Source organism: Balaenoptera ricei, chromosome 14 (assembly GCF_028023285.1).
Source record: "Balaenoptera ricei isolate mBalRic1 chromosome 14, mBalRic1.hap2, whole genome shotgun sequence".
Lineage (NCBI taxonomy): Eukaryota > Metazoa > Chordata > Mammalia > Artiodactyla > Balaenopteridae > Balaenoptera > Balaenoptera ricei.
This window is the reverse complement of record NC_082652.1, coordinates 672,259-697,122: the sequence shown is the minus strand read 5'-3', so window position 1 is coordinate 697,122 and position 24,864 is coordinate 672,259. Positions and strand designations below refer to the sequence as shown.

The window sequence follows — 24,864 nt, the reverse complement described above, 5'->3', positions numbered from 1 at the left end:
ACAAGGACGCCTCATCCGTGCTCACCCTGCGGGGGCGGGGTGGGGTGACGGTGAGCGTGGAGAGGCCCCCCACTTTTCTGCTCATGCGCTCCCATTTAAAGATTCTTCGGAACGAGGCTGCGCCTGGGGAGGCGCAAAGACGCCCCCCACCCCGACCCCGCAACTGAAATAGCGGGCAGCACTCCAGCTCCCCACACCTCCCACTTTCAGGGACGCCTGCCCAGGTGCGAGCGGAGGGGCGGGAAGGGGGGCGGCTTCCCAGCTCCCTCCCCCGAGGGGCGGGGTGAGGGCGGGGGCGGAGCGCGGCTTGGGCGGGGCGGGGCCGGAGGCGGGGCGGTGGGGCAAGGCCGAGGGGCAGAACGCGGCCTGGGCGGGGCTAGGAGGGGCGGGGCCATGGAGGGGCGGGGCTTGCGTCGGCCCCGCTGAAGCGCCCACTTCCTCTGGCGCCGGCTGCCTGGCGGAAGTACGTCAGTTGTTATCCGCTCGGGGCGCCGCTGCCATCGCCGCCTCACGAGCCCGGGAGCCTCAGCTCCGGTCCGCGCCCCGCCCGCCCACCGGGCCTCCGCCCAGCCTTCGCCCGCCGCCAGCTGCCCGCCGCCAGTCGCGCATGGGGCGTGCCCCCGGGGCCGCGGCCGAGGGCCGCTGAGCGCCGGCCGCCCCGCCGATGCGCGCGGCCTCCCGCGCCGAGGCGCCCAGGCCGCGCCGGGCCCGGGGCTGAGGCCACCCGCGCGGCATGTCTGGCCCGGCCCGCCGCCCGCCGCCGCCCACGGCCGGAGTCCGCGCGGTCCGCACCGAGCCCGGCGGTGCCGCGTAGCGCAGCGGCAGCGGAGCGGGAGCCCGACGGCGCGGCCGCAAGGTCACCGCGCGCCATGGAGGCCAAGGTCCGCCAGAGCCGGCGCTCGCGCGCGCAGCGGGACCGCGGCCGGCGCCGGGAGGCGGCCCGCGACGCCCGCGACCAGAGCGCGTCGTCGGGGGACGAGCCCGAGCCCGGGCCCGGCAAGGAGAACACGGGCCTGCCCCGCGCGCCCCCGCCCCGCGCCGCCGCCGCGCGCCCCCCGCGCCGCCGCCGCCGCGAGTCCAGCTCGCAGGAGGAAGAGGTCATCGATGGCTTCGCCATCGCCAGCTTCAGCACGCTGGAGGCCTTGGAGGTAGGTGGGCCCCCGCGAGCGTGCTGCCGCGGGGTCGCGAGCGGAAGCCCCTGGGGCATGGGCACACCCACCCCTTAGGGCTCCCCGGGCTGCGTGGGCCCCGCGCGCCCGGCGGGTTGCTCCTGGAGGACCCGGCAACCTGCGTTGGGTGCAGGTGTGTTTGTGTCTTGAGGTGCTGGGGAGAAAAATCTCTAAATTACACTGTCCGAACTGGGGGCCGTTTAGCTACTCAGCCGGTCTTTTTTCAGTTGTGTTTCTGTTGCCAAAATATCACTTGATTCGGTTCAGGATGTGCTAGGGAGGTGGACACTGCTGGACTTGGTGGAGGCCGTGATAAAATGGATACACGGGGAATTCCTCCTGTTCCTCTCCTCCTCCTCGAGGTTTCTGTTCAGACGGGGAGAGGGAGGGTCATGTTTTATCCCCCTCTCTGCGACCGCTGTTTGCTGCGTGGTTAATAGGATGGCAAAAAAATATCGTTTGTCTGGTTATCATGGAAGTATCTGTTGAGCAAATGCTTCCCTTCTCGCCTGGAACCAAGTGAGTGGAGAAGGAAATGGACGCTGTCAGAGTTGGCAAGTGGACCGGTTGGGAGCTGCTGTCTCCTAGAACTGGCCTGGGTAGGAATGCCGCCTGGCCGCGGAGTCCCGTGAGCCGCAGCCAGCTGGCCAGCCCGCCAGCCCCTCCACCCTCCAGGGGCCCCAGGCAGCACTTACTTTGAGGGACCGGCACCCACTGGGTTTGGGGCCCCAGGGGCCGCTCAGTTAACAGCTCCCCTTTTCCTGGGGGTTGGGGGCCAGTGGCCTAGGACTCACCGGTCGCAGAGGCTGAGCTTTGGGGGAAGGGAAGCCCCCACAGTTCAGGTCTCTGCAGTGAGCCCCCTCCCAGGGGTGCCCCGGGTCCGTAGAGAGCCTCAGGGTCGGGTGTTGGCAGCCAGGGAGAGGTGGCCCAGGGACAGGTTTGCCCCTTCTTGTCTGGGCACATGGGTGCACAGAGGTGGGGCACCTGTGTCAGAGCTTGTGCTAACACAGAGCCCCAGGATCGTCTGTTGTGCACATCTGGGGGGCCTGAGATGGCTCCTGGGCCTAGGGGGTCCTCAGCGAACGCGCTTTGGTGGGGTGTGGTGGCACGTGCCTTGGCTCCGTTCTGGGCAGGGGAGGTCCCAGGGCTGAGTTTTCTGCCTTTGTACAAGCCAGGTCCTGCCCTGCGGCCTCTGAGAGGGGATACACCACCCACCTTCCAGGTGTGTAACCGCTCTGCCCCGTGGGGAAAAGACAAAACCCCTACTGCGGCCTCCAAGGCCCTGCGGCCCATCAGCTGGCCTCTGCCACCTGACATCCTCTCACACCAGCATATCAGCCCCTTTCAGGTTTTGCCTCAGGGCCTCCGTACTTGCTGTTCCCTCTGCCTGGGTTGTTTGGCGCCTTCATGTCTCAGGCGCAGATGTCACTCTGAGAGGCCCTCTCCGGGCATGGCCTGAAGCAGCGTGCCTTTCCCCCCAGCTGTCCATCTCCCCGTTTTATTTCACAGACTTTCTTTGCTGTCAGTTACCACTCTTTCCGAAGCTGTCTGCTCTGTTGTGACGCTCTCCCCGCCAGAACTTGCAGCTGAAAGAGAGCAGGCCCCATGTCTGTGTGTGTGTGTCCCCTGCGGGGTCCTAGTGCCCCATACGTGTTTGTGGAATGAACCAGTGAGAGGAGATACTGAGGTTCAGGAAAGCTGCGCCCAGGGTCACTCAGCGCACCCGCTGGGCCCACACGCTGCCTGCAGTGGCTCTGGCTGCACCCCTTCTGCATCAGGGGCCGGAAAGTGCGGCCTCGGCTGTAGGGGACTTCTGCAGGCTCAGACCAGCCCCGGCCGGGTCATAGTGAGACTGAGCTTGCTTTCTGCTTGGCATTCACGCGGCCGCATCACCCCGGGGCCACTCCATGCGCCTTTCTCTGCCCTGCTGGGCCAGGGAGGAGTCTGCCTGCCTTGGAAAGTACGGGACTTCTGGACGAGTCATAACTCCTAGATCAGCCCCGCTTGTTTGGCCTCATTTCTTGCTAAAGTGTAGTGGTTTTCCCCCAGAGTTCAGATAGTTGATAACGAGGCTGATAGTGACAGCTGGCACTCAGCAAATGAGTGCGCTCTACCAGGTGCTGTTCTGAGGCCTGCTTGTCCCCACGGCACAGATGGGGACACTGAGGCCCGGCACCGTGAGCGTGGAGGCCTCAGCCTGCCTGGTCTCAGAGCTCTGCCAGGCCCTTGGGAGTCCGTCTTGGCCTCCATGCGGACACAGGCTGCCACCCCTGGAGCATAACCTAATGTTAGGTGTGGCCCTGCTCCGGAGGTGGGACCTGTGCACAGTGCCAGTGTCCCTCGAGTCCTCCTTGCCTTTGTCCTGGGGATGCAGGCCCCCCCCCCCCGCCGCCGCCACATCCCAACAGGCCCCTCCCCCTCTCTGCCCGGGGAAGGCCTTCCCGCCCCCTGCGTCCCAGGCAGGTCCCAGGCACCCTCACCCTCTACCCTGTGTACCTGAGTGTGCCCCTGAGGGAGGACGAGACCGATCCCTGCCTCTGGGGCAGCCGAGAGGATCACCGGCCGCCTCCGTCAGGTGCTGTGGACACAGCAGGAGCTCCACAACGTGGCAGTGATGTTGTCGGCTGAGGGCAGCACCTGCTTTGGCCTGGCTCAGGATGTGTCCACAGTCCTGGGGATAGAGTTGTCTCCTGGGATCCTGGGTCGGGCGGCTGGAGTCCAGCGTCTGCGCTGAGGGTGTGCAGAGGCCACAGTCTGGGCAGGGGGTCACACAGTTGAGCCCTGGTCCCCATCGGCTTTCTGAGTCTCCATCTATCCGTGTGGGGGCAGTGAGCAGGTAGCAGTGGGACAGCGGTCTTGTGGTTTGGGCAGGACAGGGGCTCTTTCTTCTGTTCTCACTGAGCAGGGACATTTGGGACAGACTGATGGACAGTCCTTGCTGTCCCTCTGGTTCCTGTGATGTCTCCGCCTCCCGGTGTGTTGACCAGAGGTGATGGGAAGGCCCTTGGGGGCAGGCCAGAGCAGCACTGTGGGTCTCTCCCCAGGTCCTCTCAACCTTTTTTCCCTGTGGAAAATCTGCACTCCGACCGCAGGGCAGGTTGTGCGAGCCCCGAGGTCTCCCGAGAGGTCGCCTCGCGGGCAGTCAGGACGTGCCCAGCAGACCTACTGTGCGCCTCCTGGGGCTTTCCCTCAGGGCCGCCAGTCCTTGCCCTCAGCTCCGTCTCTGCAGGTCTGGAGAGAAAGCATTTGCCGCTAGAACCACTCTTCTGGTTAGGCATCCACATGATTCTTTGTTAATTTGCTTTTCGAACAGCAGAATACTTTTACGTGCTTCAGAAGTCAAGCTTTATGACAAGGTATATTTTGAAAAAAGTCAGCTCCAAACTCAGCCTCCTTCAGTGACCACTCTCGCCAGCCCCTGGCCTTTCCAGAGCATGTTGTGCAGCTGTAACCACGCTTTCAGTTTTGTGTCTCCTTTTTTGCAGCAGGAAAAGGTTATTTACCACATCTGTACACATGTCTGGGAGGTGTGTACCCGGGAATAGAGATGGAAAGGAAAAGACCCCCCATTTTAGCTGTGGTCGCAGGTGACTTCCTTTCTCTAATTCTGTTTCCTACACGCTGACCAACACGTGTTACTCTCATGAGCACAAAGCAGACCCCGAGGCCGCACGTGAGCTGCTGCACGTGGAGTCGTGCCTGCTCCACACCACGCGGGGGCTGCCCAGGGGCTCGCTGCGCACTTCCCCTGAAAACAGCGGCGCTCTTCCAGCTTGGGATGCGAGCCTCACGCCCGCGGAGGGGTGGGTTCCGGTCTGGACCTGGCCCCGTGGCGGGTCGGGGAGTCGGTGAGGGGTGCCGAGGAGGCTCAGTGGTGGCGGTCTGTCTGCGAGCCGGGTTCAGCGGCCCACGGGGGCGGAGGGCACGTGGTCTGTGCCGCCTCTGGGTGCTCAGGGCCAGGAGTGTAGGGAGCTGGGGTGTAGTCCCCGCGGCCCGTGGACGGAAGCCCATGCTGTTGGTGTGCCTGGGGGGCCACGTGTCCAGCCCAGCCCTCTGACGGGGAAGCAGGGCTGAGACCACGCAGATGATTGGGCTCTGTGAGGAGAGCCAGCAGCCAGAGAAGCCTTCAGCTTGGAGAGCGCCTGAGCCTCCAGGCCAGAGCACCTCCTCCAGGCTGCCTTCTAGTCTTCAGATGGGGAAACTGAGGCTGGGCCGGGGGACAAGTCCTCGCCCAGGATCTGCCCGCCACAGCCCCAGTCCGCAGACGGGAAGAGGCAGAGGGTGGTCCTGCGCGACATCGAAGGGGCAGCCTTTCCTGGGCTGCAGGAGCAGCACTGTGGCCCGGGCCGGCTGTCCCACCTCTAGGGAAGGGCCGTCCCCTCTGAGCACCGTGGGGATCGACCAGACTGCAGAGCCTGAGGCTGCACCAGGCTGGGAGGGCTCAGCTGCGTCCCCCGCCCGTCACCACGTATCCATCGCGGGCAGTAGGATCACAGAGCAGACACTCAGAGGTGACACCCAGCGTGGAGGCAGCCGCTGTCCCGACGGACAGTCAGCTCATTACCCTCGCCTGCCCCTGAGCACAGGTGAGGGTCTTGAGCCCCATGCGGGGGGCCAGGGCCATCTCCGCTCCGGCACGCTGGCCCACTCCCCTGCTCCCATGGCTGGGGCTTGCGCGCACAGCACTTGTGGCCCCTGGGCCTTGGTTTCCCTGTGTGTCCCACCCACACTGTGAAGGCCGGCGGGGGGCTGACGACAGGAAAGGTGGCAGACGTCCGTCTCCCCACTGCCACCCTCTCCCGGGCGCCTGGAGGCTGTGCTGCGCCTGGGGCAGAGCGTCGTGGACCCCCGCGGCCTGCAGCCTCCCCTTCCCGCAAGCTGAGTTTGCCCCGGTGGCGCGGCCCGGGGGCAGCTGTAGCCCGCTTTCCCTTTGCGCCGCCCTGGCTCTGGGCGGTGTGCGCACGTCTGCGCCGCGGAGGGCTGGGGGGCCGGGTACGCGCGTCAGGCGGGCAGAGTCGGCCTTCTGTAGGAGCGATGCTGGCGCCTGGACACCACCCCTACCGTGGGCGTGGGGTCACTGTGAGCTGGGGCCGCCAGAGTGACAACAGTGGCACGCAGTGAGACACCCGCTGGGGGACACCACCGTCCTGGCCTTGACCCGTGTGGTTTCACGTGCTCTGCGCGGAGCCCTGGGAGCGGGGAGCCGTGGTCACAGGGGCCCTGTGCAGATGGGGAGATGGAAGCATTGGTCTGGCCTCTGCCACTCACCTGGGGCCCGAGTCCAGAGCTGGTCAGGGGCAGGGCCCAGGTGCCTGTTGTGGTCTTGCTGCCCAGGCCGTGCTGCCCGCCGGCCCGCACTCCTCTGCCGAGAGCCCCTTTCTGCCTCCTTGGTGACCGGCGTACCTGCTGGTCCTGGTGCCCTGAGGACGCGTCCCCGGGTGCAATCTCGTGGGGCCCCTGGGCAGCCGGGCCGCCTCCCAGTCTGAGGTTTTCAGCACCGTGGGTTGCGTAGCTGAGCCGTGGCCTCCCTCATCCAGCCCTGGCAGCCCTTCTCTCCTGGACTGCTGCTGCTCGGGACGGTCTCTCGTCGCTCTCGCTCCTTGGGGCCCAGGCAGTGGTGGCCCCGAGGCAGGCGAAGGCAGGCTCGCATGAGGCTGCCGGGCCTCTGGCACGACCGCTGGCCACCAGGGAGGGCTCTGACCCGTCCTTCTCTCCTGACTCACTGAGCATCGATAAGCAGTGGCCATGCCCTGAGCCGGCTGCGGGCTTGGCTCCAGGCGGATAGGTGACTAGACTCGAGGGAGGCTGGGGGGAGGTCACGGGCTGTCGTGACAGCGGCTGCTGGGCGGGAGCCGGCACGGGTGGGGCTCTCAGGTGGAGAGGCCTGGGGAAGGTGGGTGAGGCGCTCGGCGGCTGGGGTGAGGGTGGGGACGTGGGTGGTCACTGGGGTCACCTGAGGTGCTTTCTCCCTCGGGAGCTGGAATCTGAAACCTGCATGGAGTCAAGTGCTTTGGGGACTTGGGGCAAATGTATTTGACTCCAGTTGGGTGTGGAGAACCTTCCAGTGCCCTGGTTTCCCACATTAGTCCTGGAAGGAAAACGCACCGCGCTACTCCCTTCATTCAGCTCACCAGGACTCTGTGTGAATGTGCCGGGAGAGCTGATGGGATCCTGGTGCGCACGGAATGTTTGTGAGGGCAGGGACTGCCGGGTCACACCCTGTCCTGGGGAAGCGTCTCAGTGGCCCCGGCTCTGCTCCTTCCTTGGAGCAGTCGTCTGGGGCAGTCGCTGCCCTCTGGACGCTGCACAGAGCAGCACACGCTGACCGGCCGCAGGTGCCTGCAGGTCCCAGACAAGGGAGGGTTCTCTGGTGAGAGCTTAGCGTCAGCCGGTGGCTGTGGGGAGCAGAGCAGCCATCTGTGCGAGGCACACGTGCGGCCCTGGCAGGGGGCCGCCACTCATACACCGTTGGCAGGGAGGAGTGGGAGGCCCGAGTCCGGCCCGATCCGTGGTGATGCCGAAAGTCACGGAAATAGGAGCGAGAGCAGTCAGGGCCTCGGCTCACTTCATCCTCCTCGCAGCCCTTGCAGTGGATGCTTGCTGTTCCATTGTATAGAAGAGAAAACTGAGGCGTGGGGGTTAAGTCACTTTTTGAGTCTACATGGCTGGCAAGTGGCAGAGCGGGATGGGAACCAGGCACAGGGCGTGGGTCTGTGCTGCACCTTGGGGGCTGGGGGTGGAGGCCATGTGACCAGACAGCGGCAGCGCTCCCACGTGTCCAGCCTGGGCCTCACCTTTCTGGCGTAGGGCTGCGTGTCTGGCCACCCTGCCTTTCCTGTCCTTGGGAGGGACGGTCCTCACAGTTTCACGCTGAGTCAAGAGTTGACCCTATGGGGATCAGGTTCCTGGTGGGTCCTCCAGACCAGCTTCCATGGGAGCTCCAGCCCTGCGTGGCCATCAGCCACGTCCTGAATCCTCTCCCCTGGCCCTGTCCCATTGGTCGCCCCCAATCTGACATATTGTGCCACCTCGGGTGCCTGGCAGCTGCCACCCTCCCTGCAAATACTCTGCAGCCTTGGGTGGGGTGTTCTTGTGGCCCCAGGGGTCCCGCCTCTCTGTACGAGCCAGTCCCCACAGGGACCGTGGGTCTGCCACGACCCCATCACTCAGCTGACCTCACACACCACAGCTGTCCCTTCTGCCCCCCAGCCCTGGACCCACGTGCTGGTCCTCAGACCCTGGCAGGCCCCTGGCCGATGCTTTTCCCACGTGCTGCCTGGCCTGCCCTCAGCCCTGCTCCGCCTGCGGCCCCAGTGAGGATTTGTCAGACAGGAATGCTCATAGACTCGCCTGGATACAGCCAGTGGCCCCTGGCTCCGGAGATCACATCTCTGCCTGGCCCAGATCCCCTAGGGGTCCCCTGTCTGTCATCTGTGGAATGAACCCATGTTCCCCTCGAGGCCTGGCCCTGCCCATCTCCTCACCTCGGTCCCAGCACCCAGGAACGTCTGCCTTGGGGCCTTTGCCCACCTCTCGCCATCACCCAGGAGCAAGTTCAGGTTGCTTCCTCCAAGGCCCTCCCCGCCAGCTGAGGTGGCCAGTGAAGCTAGTGAGTGTCTCCCTCTCCTCACGTGTGGCCCCTGGCAGCCCTGTGCCTGCTCCGGGTCTCAGTTTCCTCTAGAGAGTCTAGGGAGTGACAAGGTGGAAGTACCTGCCGTGTGGTCCTGCGCCCTCCCCATCTCCTCTTCGAGGCCCTTCTCTGAGCTTGTTTCTCTTCGTGCCCCACCCGGACGGAAGGCAGGCACGAGGTGCTTCAGCAGCAGCGGCCCCGGCCCCCGCAGCTTCCCCTGCCGGGCCAGGCAGGCCTCGGCAGCAGCTGTGCACGTTCCGGGGCCGAGGGGGAGCTCCCAGGGCCACGAGCGTGAGAGCAACTGTGGCAGTCGTGGGCGAGTGCGGGATGCGCTGTCTGGGCGTGGAGGGACTGGCGGTCACGCCGAGAGGGGCCTGGACAGACTGACCTCGCAACGTCACTGTCAGGACAGTGGCTGTGACCGTAAATCCCAGTCGAGTGCGGGGCAGAGGGTGGCCCAGGCCGTCGGCCAGGGTCGCGGTGGGGGACCCACACGTGGACGTGGTCTTGGGTGGCGGCTCAAGCGGATCCACAGGGCGCAGACCTGGGCAGGCGGCTGCCTTCTTCCACCAGGCGGCGTCTGGCTTGTCTTCAGCAATGGGGTAGGTCTGTGTTTTGTTTCCAGGTGACTCTTCTCTGTCCCGGCACACGGCGGGGGCTCACTGGATGTGTGAAGGGCCTGGGAGGGGCGTCCCTCCCAGAGGCGCTCCCCACTGGCGTGCAGGCGGCTGGCGCTCGGGAAGCACTCCAGATGCCGTGGTCGTCCTGCTGAAGGCCCGGCTCCTGACTCCTGGCTCCCTGACCGTCTGCCATCCAGCCGTGCCGGCCTCACCAGGTGTTCAGTGCCTGGCGCCCACTGTGGGTGGGTGCTTGGGGCAGGGCACTGAGGAGGAGCACAGCGGGCCAGCGGGAAACGGACCCAGAGGGACCAGGATGCAACGAGTCAGGTTCCGGAAGCTTCTGGAGCAGCTGAGGTGTCAGTAAGGCCTTCAGGAAATGGTCCTCAAGGGCCAGGTGACTCTCAGGCAGGATGACTTGCCTGGGGGGTTGGCGCACTGGGCGTGGGATTGAGGAGAAGACGGGCAGCGGTGCCTGTGCGGTGTGAGTGTGACTTAGGCGGTGGACGGGTCAGGGAGGACAGTTTTGTCCCAGCAGCATAGCTGGAGGGGGTGACTGGACCTGGTCCCCACACCGGAGTTGCGACAGCCGGGCCAGCTCCCAGTTCAGCGTTCAAGCCCGGAGAGAGGTCAGCGGCAGGTGCTGGAGGTGTCCCCAGCCTTCCTGCACCTGGAGCAGGGCCCGGGGTGGGGGTCAGGCCAGGCAGAGGGACCTTCCCACCCCTCCATCCTGGCCCCCAGCCCACTGTGTGGGCAGGGAGGGGCTCTGGTGAAGGCTGTCTAAATGATGGAAGATGCTGTCGTCGTGGTTCACGGGGCCTCCCCAGTTTCTCTAGGACTTCCCTGAATTTGGCACCGAAGTCCCACGTCGTCGCCAGAACCTTCTTAGTCCCAGGTAGGCATGGAGAGTTGGTCACTTGGGGGTGTCGGGCACCAGTTGCTGGTGGGTGGTGCAGAAGCTGCCTCCTGTCTGGCCGCCTGGGGAGAGACCCTGCGCTAAGCCACGTGCTCCCCCGACCACAGGAAAGGAGCACCTGCACGTTGAGTTTCTGAGGAGTGGGGAGGCGGGGCGGGGCATGGGGGCTGCGGATTTACCCTGGGTGGGGTAAGGGAAGTTTGAGCCAGAACTTGCAGGTGAGGGAGAGTGAGCCATGTGGGTGCCAGGGCAGAGGGAACAGCCGCGCCAAGGCCCTGAGGCAGACGTGCTCTGAAGGGCGTCCAGGTCGGGGGATGACAGCCTACCCGGTGAGCCATGGGCGAGGCTCTGAAGTTGGACTGGGTGGGGCCGCACTCAGACTGGACGTGGGTGGGATGTGGCGCGAGCTCCTGGAACCATGGAGAGCAGGTGCCTGAACCATGCGTCGGGAGGGCTGCTGGGGCCCTCAGGTCCAGAGGCTCTGGGAGAAGGCAGCCTCTGCCACCCGCAGCCTCCTGGCACCTTACGGGGACGGGTCTCCAGGCCTGGCCCTGTCCCAGGGTGACATGGACATCCCACAAAGCCTCCCTCCGGGAAGTGGAGCGACAGGTGGGGTGGGGTGGGGGGCAGTGGTGAGGGCTCAGGTGGGCCATCTGCCTTCTTGCCCCCGGCGGCGAGAGTTGCCCAAGTTTGGTGACGAGGGGTGAGCTCTATGGGCTGGAGCCCAGGTACTGGGGAGCAGACCCCAGCGTGGTTCGCAGAGTAGAGGGGCCCCCCGCCTGGTCAGAGGGGTGTGGCCGCGCTTTTGCCTGCAGGGTCTGGGGGCCTGAAAGGGCCTGATCCAGGTGGGAGCAGGCAGCCTCAGCCCCCGGTGAGGGGAATCGTTCCGAGTCTGTGTTTACTAGTTGTCATTGCTTTTCTCTCTCCGCGGTCGGTTTACAGAAGCGAGTTAGAAATTCGGTCGGTGCTGCATAGTAATCGTGTTTAGGGGAGCTGCAGGCGGTCACGTAAAATCGCTGCAGGAAGATCTAGTCTGATTTCACGGCAACATGCACACCGCCGCCCCCGTGGTCCGGGAGGGTCAGAGGGCCTGGCTACTGCGGGGGGCTTCGCTGCAGGGCCGTTGCCTCAGGTCCCAGGGCTTGTCACCGCCGTGCCTGGCAGCGCCTGCTCTGGAGGGTCCCCTGCATGCGGGCGTGGGTGCTGGGGTGTGTGTGGCCGCGTCTGCCCATCTGTCCCTGTGTGCTCACAGGTGTGACTGCACGGGCAGATCTGGAGGGGATGGTGCCCCGAGGCTCTGTGGTGACTGAGGCCCTGCCTGGACACCCCCTTGGGTTTCCCCACTTGCAGCCGGACACCCTCTGGTGATGGCAAGAGCTGGCCACTTCCGGGGGACATGACCCCAGACCCTGGAGCACTGGAGTTCGTCCTGGCTCACCCTGAATTGTCGCAGCCTTGGCGGTGCCTCAGTTTCCCCATTTGTACTCGGGAGCACTCGTAGCACCAACTTTGTGGGCCCGCAGTGTGGCTCAGAAGTGTGGCTGTGGGTAAAACCCCCGCATGCCCCAGCTTCGCTCTTCCCTGCAGGCCTGGGCACAGCTGCCGCGCCAGTCTACAGATGAGGAAACTGAGGCCAGTGAGGGCAGAACTCTGGCACTGCGTGTGCCCAAGCATGGATGAGCCTTCAAAACGGGCCCAGACACAGCCCCCCACGGGTCTGGCGTCACAGGTGAGGGCAGCCCCAGCCTTGGGCACCAAGCTCAGGCCTGGCTCGCGCTCACCAGCAGTGCGGTACAGAACAGAAGCCCAGGGAGCTCCGCGGTCGTTCTCACGGCAGTGGCTCGGTGTAGGAGCGGCTGCATCTGGACCCTGGTAAGCCCTGCTCCAGAGAAATCCTTCTGAGATGGCGATTTTCCTTCCAGGAGAGGAAACTGGCAGGGCCGTCGGCTTAGAGTTCATCCTCTCGAACCTTCAGGCGGGAAACACTATGGGCCTCTCTTGGAGCTGGGACGTGTGCAGCATGAGGCCTCCTGCCTGCGGAAGCCAGGAGAGAGCCCGTGGTCCTGCCGCCCCCTCCGTCTGCACAAGGCCCACGCCTGGTGCACCTCAGCCCGGCCAAGGCAGGTGGCTTTCCTGCTCCCCCAACTCTTCCAGATGCAGGAGGTCCTGCCCTGGGCCCCACCTGCCACTGTGGGCTGTGGCCAGCATGGAGCTGGACTGAGTGCAGGCCAGGGGAGAGGCACTGGTGGTTCAAAGATTCTGACAATCTAGTTGTTTCTAACGAAAGACAACAATGCCAAAAACAGGTTTACAGATGTGACGAGTTAGAACAATCTGTGGTTGACAGATGCGTCCTTTTTACCACATGAACGATGCGGTGGCCGGATGTGTCTGGAGAGATGACCTAGAATTTTCCTGAGGCCCTTCCAGAACCTGTGGAGGGGCCGAGGTGGGCCCCGGAGCGCGGCGGGGGGCGGGTCTGTCTGAGGTGCTCACCACGTAAGTCAGCACCACGCTTGCTTCGCTGCACGTCTGCCCTTCCCTGTCCTTCTTCTTTGTTCACAAATGCTTGTTAGAAAGACAGGTCCCAGGTGTCCCCCTGGGGGAGGCTGCCCCTGGAGATTCATGGTTAGTAGTGGACACGTTCTCTGTGTTTGCTCAGACGTGCCACGGGCAGCCCTGTTCTGTTCCAGGGCTCAGACCTGAGAGCTCAGAGGTTATCCCGCGGGCTAGAAGCAGTCTTTGTGACTTTAGCCAGGTAGGTCAAAAGTGGCCTCGGGCGGCCCTAGAAAGACCCTGAGGAGGGTTCTTGCTCCCTTCCTGCCCTGTAAAGGCGAGGCTCACCCCGCAGTGACGTGGGACATGCGCATCTCGGGACCAGGTCTCACGGGGGCAAGATGGTTAGTTAGTTACTCTTTCTGGAAGGAGGTGGCCCATGGGGAGGTGGGGAGAGATAACTTGCCACTTTCTGTGGCGATGAGAAGGTCAAGGTGGCCCACGGTGGGGGGGCTCCGAGGTGTGGGAGTCGAGAGGCCCGTTGTCAGGGCAGGCTTGGGCCTGGGGCCTGACCAGCACGGCCGCAGCCCAGAGACTCGCGTCCTGCCCGGGGCTCCAGGGTCCCGGGTGTGCGGGGTGGGGCTGTGTCAAAGCCCCGCATCCCCATGCCCGCGGGCCCCTCAGGTGGCACCTGCCGGGCCAGCCGTGCCAGCCTGGCCCCAGACGGGAGGGCGTGTGGACGGGGCTGCGTTTCCACCGCAGACTGAGTGCGGCAGGCGTCCTCTGCATGCGGGCGGGCCTCGTCCTGTCTGCTGAAGGCCGTGTGGAGCCAAAAGGCCCGCCGTGCCCCGAGGAAGACGGGGCTCCTGCCTGAGGGCCTTTCCTCCGCCTCCCGCAGCCCTCTGGGGTCATGAGGCCGCCCGCAGCGGGTCTCGGGACGTCGGCCTGCACGGTCGTGCCGCCGCCTCCTTCTAATCGAGCTTCGCCTGCGCACGCACGCGGGGGGCCCTGACTTGACGCACCCCTTACAGCGTGGTGCCTGGGGACTTGCCCTGTGTCTTCCCTGGGGCCTCTGACCGCAGCCTGCTGGGCCCACCCTCTGCACCACGATGGGGCTGGGGGGAGGTGGGCGCCCACGGGTGGGCAGCGAGGCTCTGAGGCAACGGAGCTGCAGGCTGGCGCCCCGTGGTCGGGAGGTGGCGTCCAGGCTGGACAGGTAGGGACTCTGGGGGCCTCGCTGCGCTCCAGGGCCTGTGTGGCAGCAGCCTGTTAGCAGGGAGACCCTTGCGCGCTGGGTGACCGGGAACGTCGCTGGGCCTCTCTGGGCCTCGGCCTCTGTCTGTGGGGGGTGACATTCACGTGTCACGGGCACACCAGGAGCCCATGCGTATTAAGTCCTTTGCGTATGGAAAGCGAGCCGTCTTCACCAGTGCTTCCTCGCCGCCGGAGGGGCGGCCTCAGCGTTCTTCGCCAGGGAAGCCCTGGCCGTATGCTGGGCCGGCTGCTGACCAGTAGAGCCTCCCTCCTGGCATCACCGTCCTGAGGAGACGGGAGCATGGAACTCCTCGTCACCTCAGGGGCTTGGCACTGGCTGCTCCCTGAGGGAGGCTCCCTGGGCTCTGACCAAGGGTCCTCCCCGAGCAGCTCTGAAGCGGCTCCTTCCTTTCCGCTTCCCTGCCTGTGTCACCCTCCTGCCTTTTTGGGTGTCATGACAACTCGCCTGTTGGCCCAGCTCCCTCCTGATCTGGTCCCAGGTGCCTGGCGCCAAGCTAGCGTAGAGTCGGCGCTCACTGCCAGTTTAATGAGTTGACCTGTGGGCAGGGCAGGCGCTGGGAAGTCCTGGGGTCAGCAGGGGCTCTGTCGGCAGGGCGTGAGGGAGAGCGACCCCCTCGGGCTGAGATGAGCTGGTGCCCTTGGGGATTCCGGCAGTGGCCCCGGAAGTGTAGATGACCTGTGGGTGTCCCTGGGGTCTGATAGCCCAGAGTGTGAGCAGGGGGAAGGGTCAGTCCTGCATCCAGGACGTTGGGGTCCCACCTGCTGCTCAGGCGGAAGCCTGTGGAACTTTGGGCAGATCCACGTGTGGTGGGAGCGCGCTTCTGCGTGGAAGGGTGTCTGACCTCACAGATGCACCAGGACGAGCGCCCTGCCTGCGGCCTCACGGTTCAGCTGACCTTTAGGAGCCCCCACTGGCACACCATCCCTCTCCTCTCTCTCTTCCTGGTTGACGCTGAGTCAACCCCTGAGTTGACACTGGGGACAGGGCAGGGATGCAGGGCGTGCAGGAAGGTGAGTACGCCAGCCCTTGGTGTGGGGTCAGAGGTCAAGGGGTGCCACATGCCCCCTCTTGGGAGGCCGTGGATGGCCCTTCCCTCCCCAGATCCTGCTTGAGCCGCAGGTCTTTGGGCCTGGGAGAGGGGAGGGATCTGCTGCTGCCCGCCGCCTTGTGCAGCCGCGACTGTGTGCAGCCGCCGAGGGGGGGTGGTCAGTCAGCCTGCGATTGGACGTGGCTGCTCCCAGGCCGGGCCGCGGGCCACACCAGGCGGGGCAGCTGGGGGGCTTCCGTCCCTGGAGGGGCAGCTCCAGTCTGGCTGACCTCATTGGCACTCCTCTCGAATTCTGGGAGTTGTGGGCCCCCTTCACTGGACGGGAGGAGGGGTGTGGGGAGTCGCCTTGAGGGAGCTGCTGGCTCCAGGTCAGAGGACCCCGCGCGCCAAGCACAGCACATCCCTTTCCCTGCTGCCGGTCCAGGGGACATTTCCTGGGGGGCCGTGAGGGTGTCACCTGGGACAAGTCACCATTGCCCTCATTCAGGCTTTCTTTCCTCTTTCCCTCCTTCTTGGGCAGATGCTTTCGGAACCTTCTGGGTCCCTTGTTGGCATTTCCTTACCTCTCTCTTCAGCAGCCCAGTGGCGCTGGCGCTGCCCCTGTTTCCCCATGGACCCAAGCAAGAGGCCGGTGGGTGCCCCTTGCCTCTTCACCACCAGTGAATGCCAGCATCTCTGGGCACATTGGCAGAGCTGCAGGTGGGGGCGGGTCCAGGCCCCCTTGGCCCAGTAGGAGCTGCGCGGGCAGTGCAGAGGCCCAGCCGCCCATGCTGCCGTTGTCGGCATCGTTTTAGCACGTGCTTATTACACACCCACTGTGTGTCAGGCCCGGCTCCAGGCACTGGGCACAGCTGTGAGCAAGGCGGGCCCAGGTCCCTGCTCTAGGGATGACATCTGGGGTCGCTGAAGCTCTGCACACCTGACTGACATGGAGACTGCTTTCCCAAGACAGGCTCCCGCATTGGGTCAGGATGCCAGTTGGGCATCCTGGAGTTGGGCTGATAAACCCACGGGTGGCTCAGGACCAGGGGATGGGGCAGCTGGAGTTGCAGCATCTGTGCCTGTGGCCAGCTACTGCGGTGATGGCCCTCAGCCCAGGGCTCGCCCTGGTCTCAGACCAGGGATCCAGAGGGCACCCCCAGGATGGGCCATGCCTCCTGAAGGCCAGCACAGCTGCCGGTCTCAGGAGCTGCTTCCTGCTGAGCTTGGGTGAGGCCTCACACCGGGCCAAGGATCAGGGCCCCACGTTACTGGCTGGGCTCCTCGGGAAACTCACCCCAGTCACCCTCCTCAGACCCCCAGTCCTGACAGGCCCACCCACGCTCATCAGACCCATCTGCCCCCTACCATTCATCCATCTCCCTTCATTCCCCCTCGTGCGGCCCTCCCAGGATGGGAGGCTCCTTCCCGAGGTGTGGCAGCCTGACAGCCCACTGTGGGGGGGTGGCAGGGAGTGGCATCTCCAGGTAGGTGCTGTCACATGCCCAGGGCCCCACCTTTGGCACAACGTAGTCTCTCATGGTGTCACTGGTGGGATAACACTTGGAATCGTGTCACCGCCGATTAACTGGCTTTGTCCTTCCTCACCCCACAGAAGGACATGGCCCTGAAGCCACACGAGCGGAAGGAGAAGTGGGAACGTCGCCTTGTCAAGAAGCCCCGTGAGTCAGAAAACTGCCCGTCTGCAGAGCCTGGTGAGAACGGGCGGCCCCTGGAGGCAGGCAGCTCCGAGCAGGACCTGGAGCCCACCTGCGACCGAGGGGAGAAGAAGGCCCCGCTGCAGCCCGCCAAGCAGGTGAGCGCTGGGCCCTCCCACTCCGAATCAAGGGCTCCCGGGCGGCCTGGGGGCCACAGCCGCACCTGGACACCACCCATCGGCATCTGGGCCTGCCTGGCAACGTGCTCCATCGTTGTCGGGTGTGGGATTAGGGGCACACGTGGACTGGGGCCGGGGGCAGCCGCCTGCTGGAAGTCTGAGGGTTCTGAGCGGAGGCAGGAGGCACCCCGGGAGGGGGGTGGCAAACCAGGCCAGGAACCCAGGAACTGGGGGCAGGGGGTGCTTGGCTCGGGCGGGGCTGGAGGGCGCACCCGCGGATAGGCTGGCCCCGTTTCCCCATTGCGTCTGTCAGGCTCCGCCGACTGTGGGGTGTCCAGCGTGTCTGTAACACGTGGGGACCGGGCTCATCGCTGGGTGCTCTCCACGTGCTAAACTTACGCGAAACGCAGTGGGTCTGCAAGACAGGGAGGGAGTCACGTCAGTTGTGGTTGGTGGACCAGGTGCAAGGAGCAGCCCCGCTGGGAGCGGGCCCTCGGTGGGAGGAGCCATCCTTGCTGTCACCCAGAGCTCAGCTGGCATGGGGCAGGGAGACTGGGGCCAGGGGCTTTCTCCCAGAGTACAGGGTTCTGTCCTAGGTGTCGGCTCAGCACTACAGCTGTTTTCCTCTCCAGGGACTCACTGGTTTGCGCCTTCTTTTCCGAGAGGGGTTTTTCTTGGTGTTTCACACTCCACTTTCAACTCCCTTGGGGATTGGAATGCTGGTGAGGGGGCAGCATGTCTCAGGGGCCTGGGCTGGATGGGGGGTCTACAGGCACACCTGCCCAGGTGGACACGTGCTCTTTCTTCCATGCAGGTGTGCTCCCCAGAAGGGGGGCCGCTCCCAGCCAACCACTGGGACCAGAACGGCCCGGCCCAGCGCCAGCAGCAGCTCCAGCCCAGCCAGCCCCAGGGGTCACTCCCAGCCCCGTGTCAGCGCTGCCAGCCCCGTCGGGCTCTCCCGGACCCTGGGCAGCCCTTCCAGCCCCAGCGGCCACTCCCGGGTCAGCGCAGCTGGCCCCAGCGGTCACTTCTGGGCCCAAGACAGCCCAGCCAGCCCCGGCGGTCACTTCTGGGTCCAGGTCAGCCCTGCCGGCCCCAGCAGCTGCTTCCGGCCCCAGATCAGCCCTGCCGGCCCCAGCGGTCACTCCCGGCTCAGCCCCGCCAGCCGCGTTGGGCACTCCTAGCCCCCAGGCAGCGCTGCCGGCGCCTGCGCTCCCTCCTGGCCCCGTGGCAGCGCTGCCGGCCCCTGCGGTCCATCCTGGCCCCGTGTCACCTCTGTCGACCCCTGCGGTCCATCCTGGCCCCGTGGCACCGCTGCCGGCCCCTGCGGTCTGTCCTGGCCCCATGCCACCTCTGTCGGTCCCTGCTGGCCCTCTGGCACCGCTGCTGGCCCACGCGGTCGTGGATGGGCCCGTGTCTCCGTGGCCAGCCCGGCAGGGCATCCTCAGGACAGCGGTGCCGGCCGCTTCGGTCACTGCTAGCCCAGTGCCAGCGGTGCCAGCCCCCACAGTCACTCCTCATGCTGCGTCCACGTCGCCGGCCCACCAGCTCACTCTCAGGCCAGTGCTGCTGCCCCCGGCGGGTGTCCCTAGCCCCGTGCCAGCCCCGAAGGTCCCTCCTGGGCCAGCCCAGCCGCCCCCGGCGGTCACTCCTGGGCCTAAGTCAGCCCCAGCAATTAGTCGAAACCCCAGAGCAGCCTGGCCCCCCCAAGCCTTCACTGTTGGGCCCTGGACAGCCGTGCCAGCAAAAGCGGCCACTCATGGACCCAGAACAGCCTCACCCGCCCAAGCGGCCACTCTTGGGCCCAGAACAGCCGTGCCGACGAAAGCGGCCACTTTTGGGCCCGAAACAGCCCTGCCAGCCCCTGCGGTCACTTCTGGGTCCGAGCCAGCCCTGCCAGCCCCAGCCGTTACTCCCCATACCTGAGCGCCCGTCACTCCTGGGCCGGCCAGCCCCACCCCGCCGGCCTCTCCTGGGGCCCCCGAGCCAGCCACGGCAGTCCCTGCTGGACCTGGTCCGGGCCCATCAGCCCCAGCTCTCCCTCCTGGCCCCGGGCCAACCCTGCCGGCCCCTGAGGTCACGACGGACTCGATCCTCCACCCCTGCAGTGGCCCGCCAGGCCCCATCTGTGAGCCCTGGAGCCTGACGCTCGTTTTCCCAGACCACCCCAGGTGTGGCTGTGCTGGGCCGGGCCAAGGCCCCCTCAGCCTGTGGCCCGAGATGTGTTGTCGGACTGGCCGGAGGCCTTCTCCGGACAGGCCGGGCCGTTTGCGGCTGGAGGCTGAGGCCCAGCAGACAGGAGCCCCTGCAGGGCCACCAGCGAGCTGAGGCCCCCCACGCCGGGAAGAGCGGAGAGGACCACAGCGCCTTCCCACCTCCCACCAGGCTGGCCCCCGCCGTGCCCGCTGCTTTGTGACGCGCACGCCCCCGGGAGAGAGCGCACAGCCACCCCCAGGGGCTCAGGCTTGTGGGGTGGGGGGTCCCTTGGCATCTGTCTGTGCCTCTGAGTGCCCACGTGTCCTTGACGTTGGCCTTCCGTGCCCGGGTGTGCTGCGCAGCCAGTGTGTGAGTGTGTGCGCGCGTATACGCGGCGTGTGGTCTGCAGGTGTCCGCGTGTGCGTGGAGTGTGTGCCTGTGTGACTTCGGGGGGCGTGCCGGCTGTAGGCCTTGCCCTCCTCGGGCCCCACCCCATCTGGCCAGTGTGCGTTCCCGCCCCCCACCAGGCAGAATGTGGGCACAACCAGAGCCAGGCCTGAGGTCCTGCTGCTTCCCTCTGCAAAGGGTGATGTTTGTCCAGCTCTAGAGTCCTGTGACTGTGGAGAGGGGACACGAGGGGTGCTCAGGGCTGTCTGTGGTTGAGTAGCAACTGCTGCTGAGACAGGAGGCCCCCCGTCAGCACTCTTCTTCCACCCCAGTGACTGAGCACTGAAGCCGGGGGCAGTCTCCTGTCCACCCCCCAGCTTTGGACCAAGAAAGCCTGCAGGGCCTGAGGCCATTCCCACAGTGTCCCCTCCCAGCATCCCATTCGTCCCCTACAGCTTTCCGGCGCCTGGCCCCCTAGGACGTCCCCTATCAGGACAGACCTCACACTACAAAACTTTCTCTGCTGCCCCCCACTCCCACCCGACCCGCACCTGCGCTCAAGGGTCACCACCCCTTGCCCCTGACGTCTGGCTCAGGGCAGCCCCACGCTAGTGCTCCTGGAGTCCTGGGCACAAGGTGGGAGAGCAGCGTCGGCCACCAGGGATGCCCTGGCCAGGCTCCCACTCAGTGCTCTGTGCGCCCAGTCTCATCCGGCTGTGACAGCCACCTCTAATACCGACCCGGTTCATGGAGGCCACGGAGGTGCCCCCCGGTTTCCAGACCCGAGCCTTCCTCCCTGCTTGGTCATGAGGGCCCTGGCCCTCCGGGGGTCCTGACACCTAGAGCAGAGCCTACAGATAACCTGGTCTCCCTCCCAGAAACATGGGGCTTATTTTTCTGATTAAAGAAAATAAAAAGTGCTGTGCCATTATTTTTATAACAGCATCAGTGTTTGTAATTTAACAAAGTATGTGTCGTACGGGAAGTGATTTACTCCGACAAGTGGTTTTCTGCACATCTGGACTTGCCTGTCGTTCATTCCGTTCCGGCTGAGCTGCGGGAGAGCAGCCAGGGGAGGGGGCGCCTGGCCTGGACCTGGCTCACTGCGTCGCATGGTGTGGGCCTGGGGGCACTCAGCTGGCCATAATCGCCCTCCAGGCCTCCCTGGCAGCCTCCTTGATGGACTGGCTCCACCTGTCCTGTTTTGGAGCCCCGGCTCTGGAAGGGGTCTGTTTCTAGATGCCACTGAAGGCGCTTCTGAGGTCTGGTCGTTGACCCTTCACGTTTGTTCCCACTGTTCCCTGTCGTCATGCACTGAGGGTGGCAAGGCTTCAGGCCGCCCCCTCCCTCCCGCTGCCCTGACCTCCCAGCCCGAGGGGCAGCGCGAGCATCGCTGCACCGCCCGCGCCCCCGGCCCCGTGCTCTTGTCTGGGCGTGGCACGGGCAGGCCAGGACTGGACGGGTGCAGCTGCTGCCTTTCTAGGCCTTTCTGCTCTGGGCATGTTGGCTGCAGTGCTTGGGTGCCACTTAGTGGGGCAGAGAGGCCTGTCGGGGCACCGCCTCTGATGGCAGAAGGGGGGTGGGGAAGAGGCCTGAGCCCACAGGGACGCCACGGCTGGGGCCACCCTCCTTCTTCCCCTCCGGAAGTGCTCCGGCCATGGGGGAGCTCCGTGGTGACTGGGGTGGGGCTGTTCCCTGCGTGATCGCTGCTGAGGAAGGGGCTTGGCTTCCGCCTGAACCTGCAGGGGCCCTCTAACCCGTCTGGGGCTCCGCACGGCCGCGGCTGGCCTCAGGTTCAGAGTGCTGGGACCCTGAGGGGTGTGCACTTTGGCGAGGCACCCGCTGGCCACGGAGGAGACTGGACTGCGTGTGTCGTGTCCTGGGGGACCCGTGTTGCCATGAGAAAATATAGGTCCAGTGTGGCCAGATCTTTGTTTCTGCGAACAACTGGAAACCTGGGTTTTTCTGTGGATTCAGTGATTTTTGAAACTTTGGTGGCTAATTCTAATTTGATGACTCACTTTGTTGGCCAAAGGACACAGCTGTGTGGGCTCTGCATGGCCTGGTGGCAGAGGTTGGGGCCCTGGCAATTGACCTGGCCCCGAGGTCAGGGGTGTGGGGTGTGGGGGGTGGCCCACCCCGTCACAGGGAGAGTAGGGCAGCCCAGCCTGATGGGTGGGGCTGGAGTGAGTCTTTGGGGGTGTCGTGGGGCTCTGGGGGAGGCCCCATGCTGCCCCAGGGAGCCCTCGGACGGAGACCAGAGCCTGGGCACAGTGCTCTACTGGGACCTCTCCTCCGGCCCTGCAGCCCACCTCCCCTTCTGCAGACTGGGCCGTGGGGAGGGGACAGGCACCTTCTGGGCAGGAGCCCCTGACTCGGCGCCTCGTCCCTGTTAAACCTGTGATGGGCAAGGGCAGTGGTGGTTGTGATTTGCTGCCAGGTTGAAGGGGGAGGGGAGAGCAGGTGGTCCATCGAAAAGCGGCCAGAGATGGAGCGTACTGTGCAGGTGCTTCGTAAGGAGACCCCTGGGGATCCGCCCCGTGGGCGGCAGGGCAGCCCCGGGAGGTGAGCGTGGGCGACCCCTGACGAGCCCCCGGCCCTCGCGGGGGACCGCACGCCACTTGCAGCGCCCGCCTGGGGCACCCAGTCCAGGCTGGCAGTTTCCTGGGGAAGACGGCTCGTCTGCTGCTGTGCGCAGGCCTTGCCCACGTGCGCGTGTGCACGCACCTCTTCCGAGCACGGAGGTGCTCCACACGTGAACGCCTGGTCGCTCCCAACACGGTCTGCTCCTTCACGTGGGAGACACTCTGGGGAGGACAGGCCCCTGGCCCGGCCGCTCCCCGCACGAGGACTTCGTCAGCACCTAAGGCGCCAACGCTGCGGATGCGTCCCGACTGAAGCAGATCACCCGCGCCCCGTGAAGCCTCTGTCCCAGCAGACGCGGAACGTGACTCAGTCCCCCAGTACGTTAGGAGAGGCAAGCGTGCGTCTGGTGTGCACAGACGTCTGGCTGGCCCGCCTCCTCCCAGCCAGGGGCTGCATTGACCGCAAGACGCCCCTAGCAGCTCGTCAGAGCAGGGGTGGTGGTGTCTAAGGAAGATGGTGTCCATGCCCAGCCACCTGCCCTTGCCTGGGGGGCTTGGCAAGAAACCTATCCCAGGGGTGGGACTGGGGAGCCTGAGACGGAGGGGTGCACCGCCCAAACCCCTGGAGGGGCCCCAGGGGCCTTGTCAAAAGGCAGGTCCTGACCCTGCAGACGAAGCTTGGAGCAGCGCTCTTGGATAGGACTGTAACAGGACCCACAGTGCAAGTGTGAAGAGAAGAGACAAAATTAACCCTAATGTATTTTAAATCCATGTACCGTCAGCTCTGTGTATCCGCGGACGCGGCGGGCTGACTGGGCTACGTCATTTTCTATGAGGGACCTGAGCAACCGTGGATTTCAGTATCTGCAGGGGGCTCCTGGAACCAGCCCCCCACGGACACCGAGGGCCAGCTGCATTCCAAGTAGTATCGTTTCAATATGCAGTCAGTATGAAAACTATCAATGGGATATTCCAGTGTTTTTTTGTACCAAGTCTTGGAAAAGCAGCGTGTATCTTACTCTGCCCTTATGCAGCCCTTCTCAGTTGAGACTGGCCTCAGACTGGTCCAGTGTGTCTCAGAGCCGGCAGGCCGGGGAGGTGACCTTCCCAAGGTCACTTTCTCCCCACACTTGCTGCTCTTGTTGGTTTCCTCATTCTCTCGCTCAGCCAGCCTTGGTTTGACCCCTCACCACTGGACCGCAAAGCCGAGCGCGTGTCAGCCTAGAACCTCCCCTTGAGCACCAGGCCTGTGTATCCAGAGCCGAGACCCTCCACTCAGATGCCACGGCCCCCGCACCGAGCGAGAACAAGCCAGAACACAGCTCTAAAGCTTCCCCGCACTTCAGTGGGGAGCCTTGCGTCTGCCCCGGTGATTGGGCCAGAAACAGGGAGCAGTCTTCCACTGCTCACTCCTACCCAGGCCAGTCCTTCGCTTCTGCCTCCTGACTGTCCTTCTGAGCAGGGTTTCATTAGAAAATTCAAATGGAAACAAAAATTCACCATATAGAATGTGTGGGGTGCAGCTAAAGTAGTGTTCGGAGTGAGACCTCCAGTTTCAGTGCTCGTGTTAGAAAAGAAGACAGGTTCAAGATCAGTGACCTGAAGAAGCTAGAAAGAGAAGAGGAAAGTATCCTAAAGAAGAAAGGGGCGAATACAAATGAGAGCGTAATTAGTGAACCAGAAAGCAAACAATAGAGAAAATAAAGCCAAAAATTGTTTCTTGGAAAACACCAACAAAATTGAGAACTCCCTAGTTAGACTGATCAAGCAAAAAAGAACACAGATTACCAATGTTAGGAACGAAAAAGGAACTACCACTGCAGGTGCTACAGACATGGAAAGGGTGGCACAGAAACAATTTTATTCCAGTAATTGAGCAACTTAGGTGAAATGAGCAAATTTTTTGAAAAATACAACTTGCCAAAACCGACATAAGATGAAATAGGTGATCTGAATAGTCCTGTACCTGTTAAAGAAATTGGCTTTGTCACCGGATGCCGTGCCTACCCGTCACGGCCAGCCCGCCACCGTCTCACCAGCAAAGACAAGCTGACCCCACAGTCGGCCCAGGGGCTGTGTTCAGCGACCACGCCTGTGAGGCAGCGTGTTGCTAGTGCCGTTTTCAGGTGAGGGCACTGAAGCAAAAAACAAGCAATAGCAACACGAGGAAGCATCTCCGTAACTTGCCCAAGACAAGCAGGAAAAGTGGCTGAGCCAGAATTCAAACCAGGTGGCTCGGCTCCAGAGTCTCTGCCCTTGACCCTGACCTTTCCGTGGAAGACAGCAGCAGCTGGCCGGCCCCCGTCTCCCTGCCCTCTGCGGACAGTGAGGTTCCTCTAAGGAGCTCATTTGAGCATGCCCTTCCCTTGCTGAAAGCATTCTGGAAGGTCCCCTCCACCCTCGGGAAGTCCTGGCTCCTGGATATGGCCTGAGCTCCCCCCACCCCCCCCCCACAGCCTGCCTGCCAGCTCACTCACCCTGTGGCTCAGCTCCCGCACCACCCACCCCTCCGCGCACACCCTCCCTCCCCTGTGCCCGTGCCCCTCTCCCGCTTTTTTTTTTTTTTTTTTTTTAATTTTTATTTTGGCGGCGCTGGGCCTTCCTTGCAGCACGTGGACTTCTCTAGTTGCGGTGCGCGGGCTTAGTTGCCCCGCGGCATGTGGGATCTTAGTTCCCTGAACAGGGATCCAGCCCGCATCCCCTGCATTGGAAGGCGGATTCTTAACCG

The 24,864-nt window shown here is 64.4% G+C and overlaps 1 protein-coding gene across 13 annotated transcripts in view; it reads left to right on the top strand.

Moving 5' to 3' along the window:
* The first annotated feature begins 701 nt into the window (after positions 1-701).
* Positions 702-24,864, top strand: part of FBRSL1 (fibrosin like 1) — an 86,243-nt gene continuing 62,080 nt past the window's right edge. For 6 of the 13 annotated variants that reach the window (XM_059893573.1, XM_059893571.1, XM_059893576.1 and 3 more), the window contains exons 1-2: positions 704-1,148; positions 16,747-16,947. In XM_059893573.1, the coding sequence (XP_059749556.1) occupies positions 870-1,148; positions 16,747-16,947 (480 nt within the window). In that variant the 5' untranslated portion in view covers positions 704-869. Of the gene's footprint in view, positions 1,149-15,699; positions 15,784-16,746; positions 16,948-17,782; positions 20,492-24,864 lie in introns of those variants that run through there. The other 7 variants (XM_059893581.1, XM_059893574.1, XM_059893575.1 and 4 more) reach the window with 4 other exon arrangements.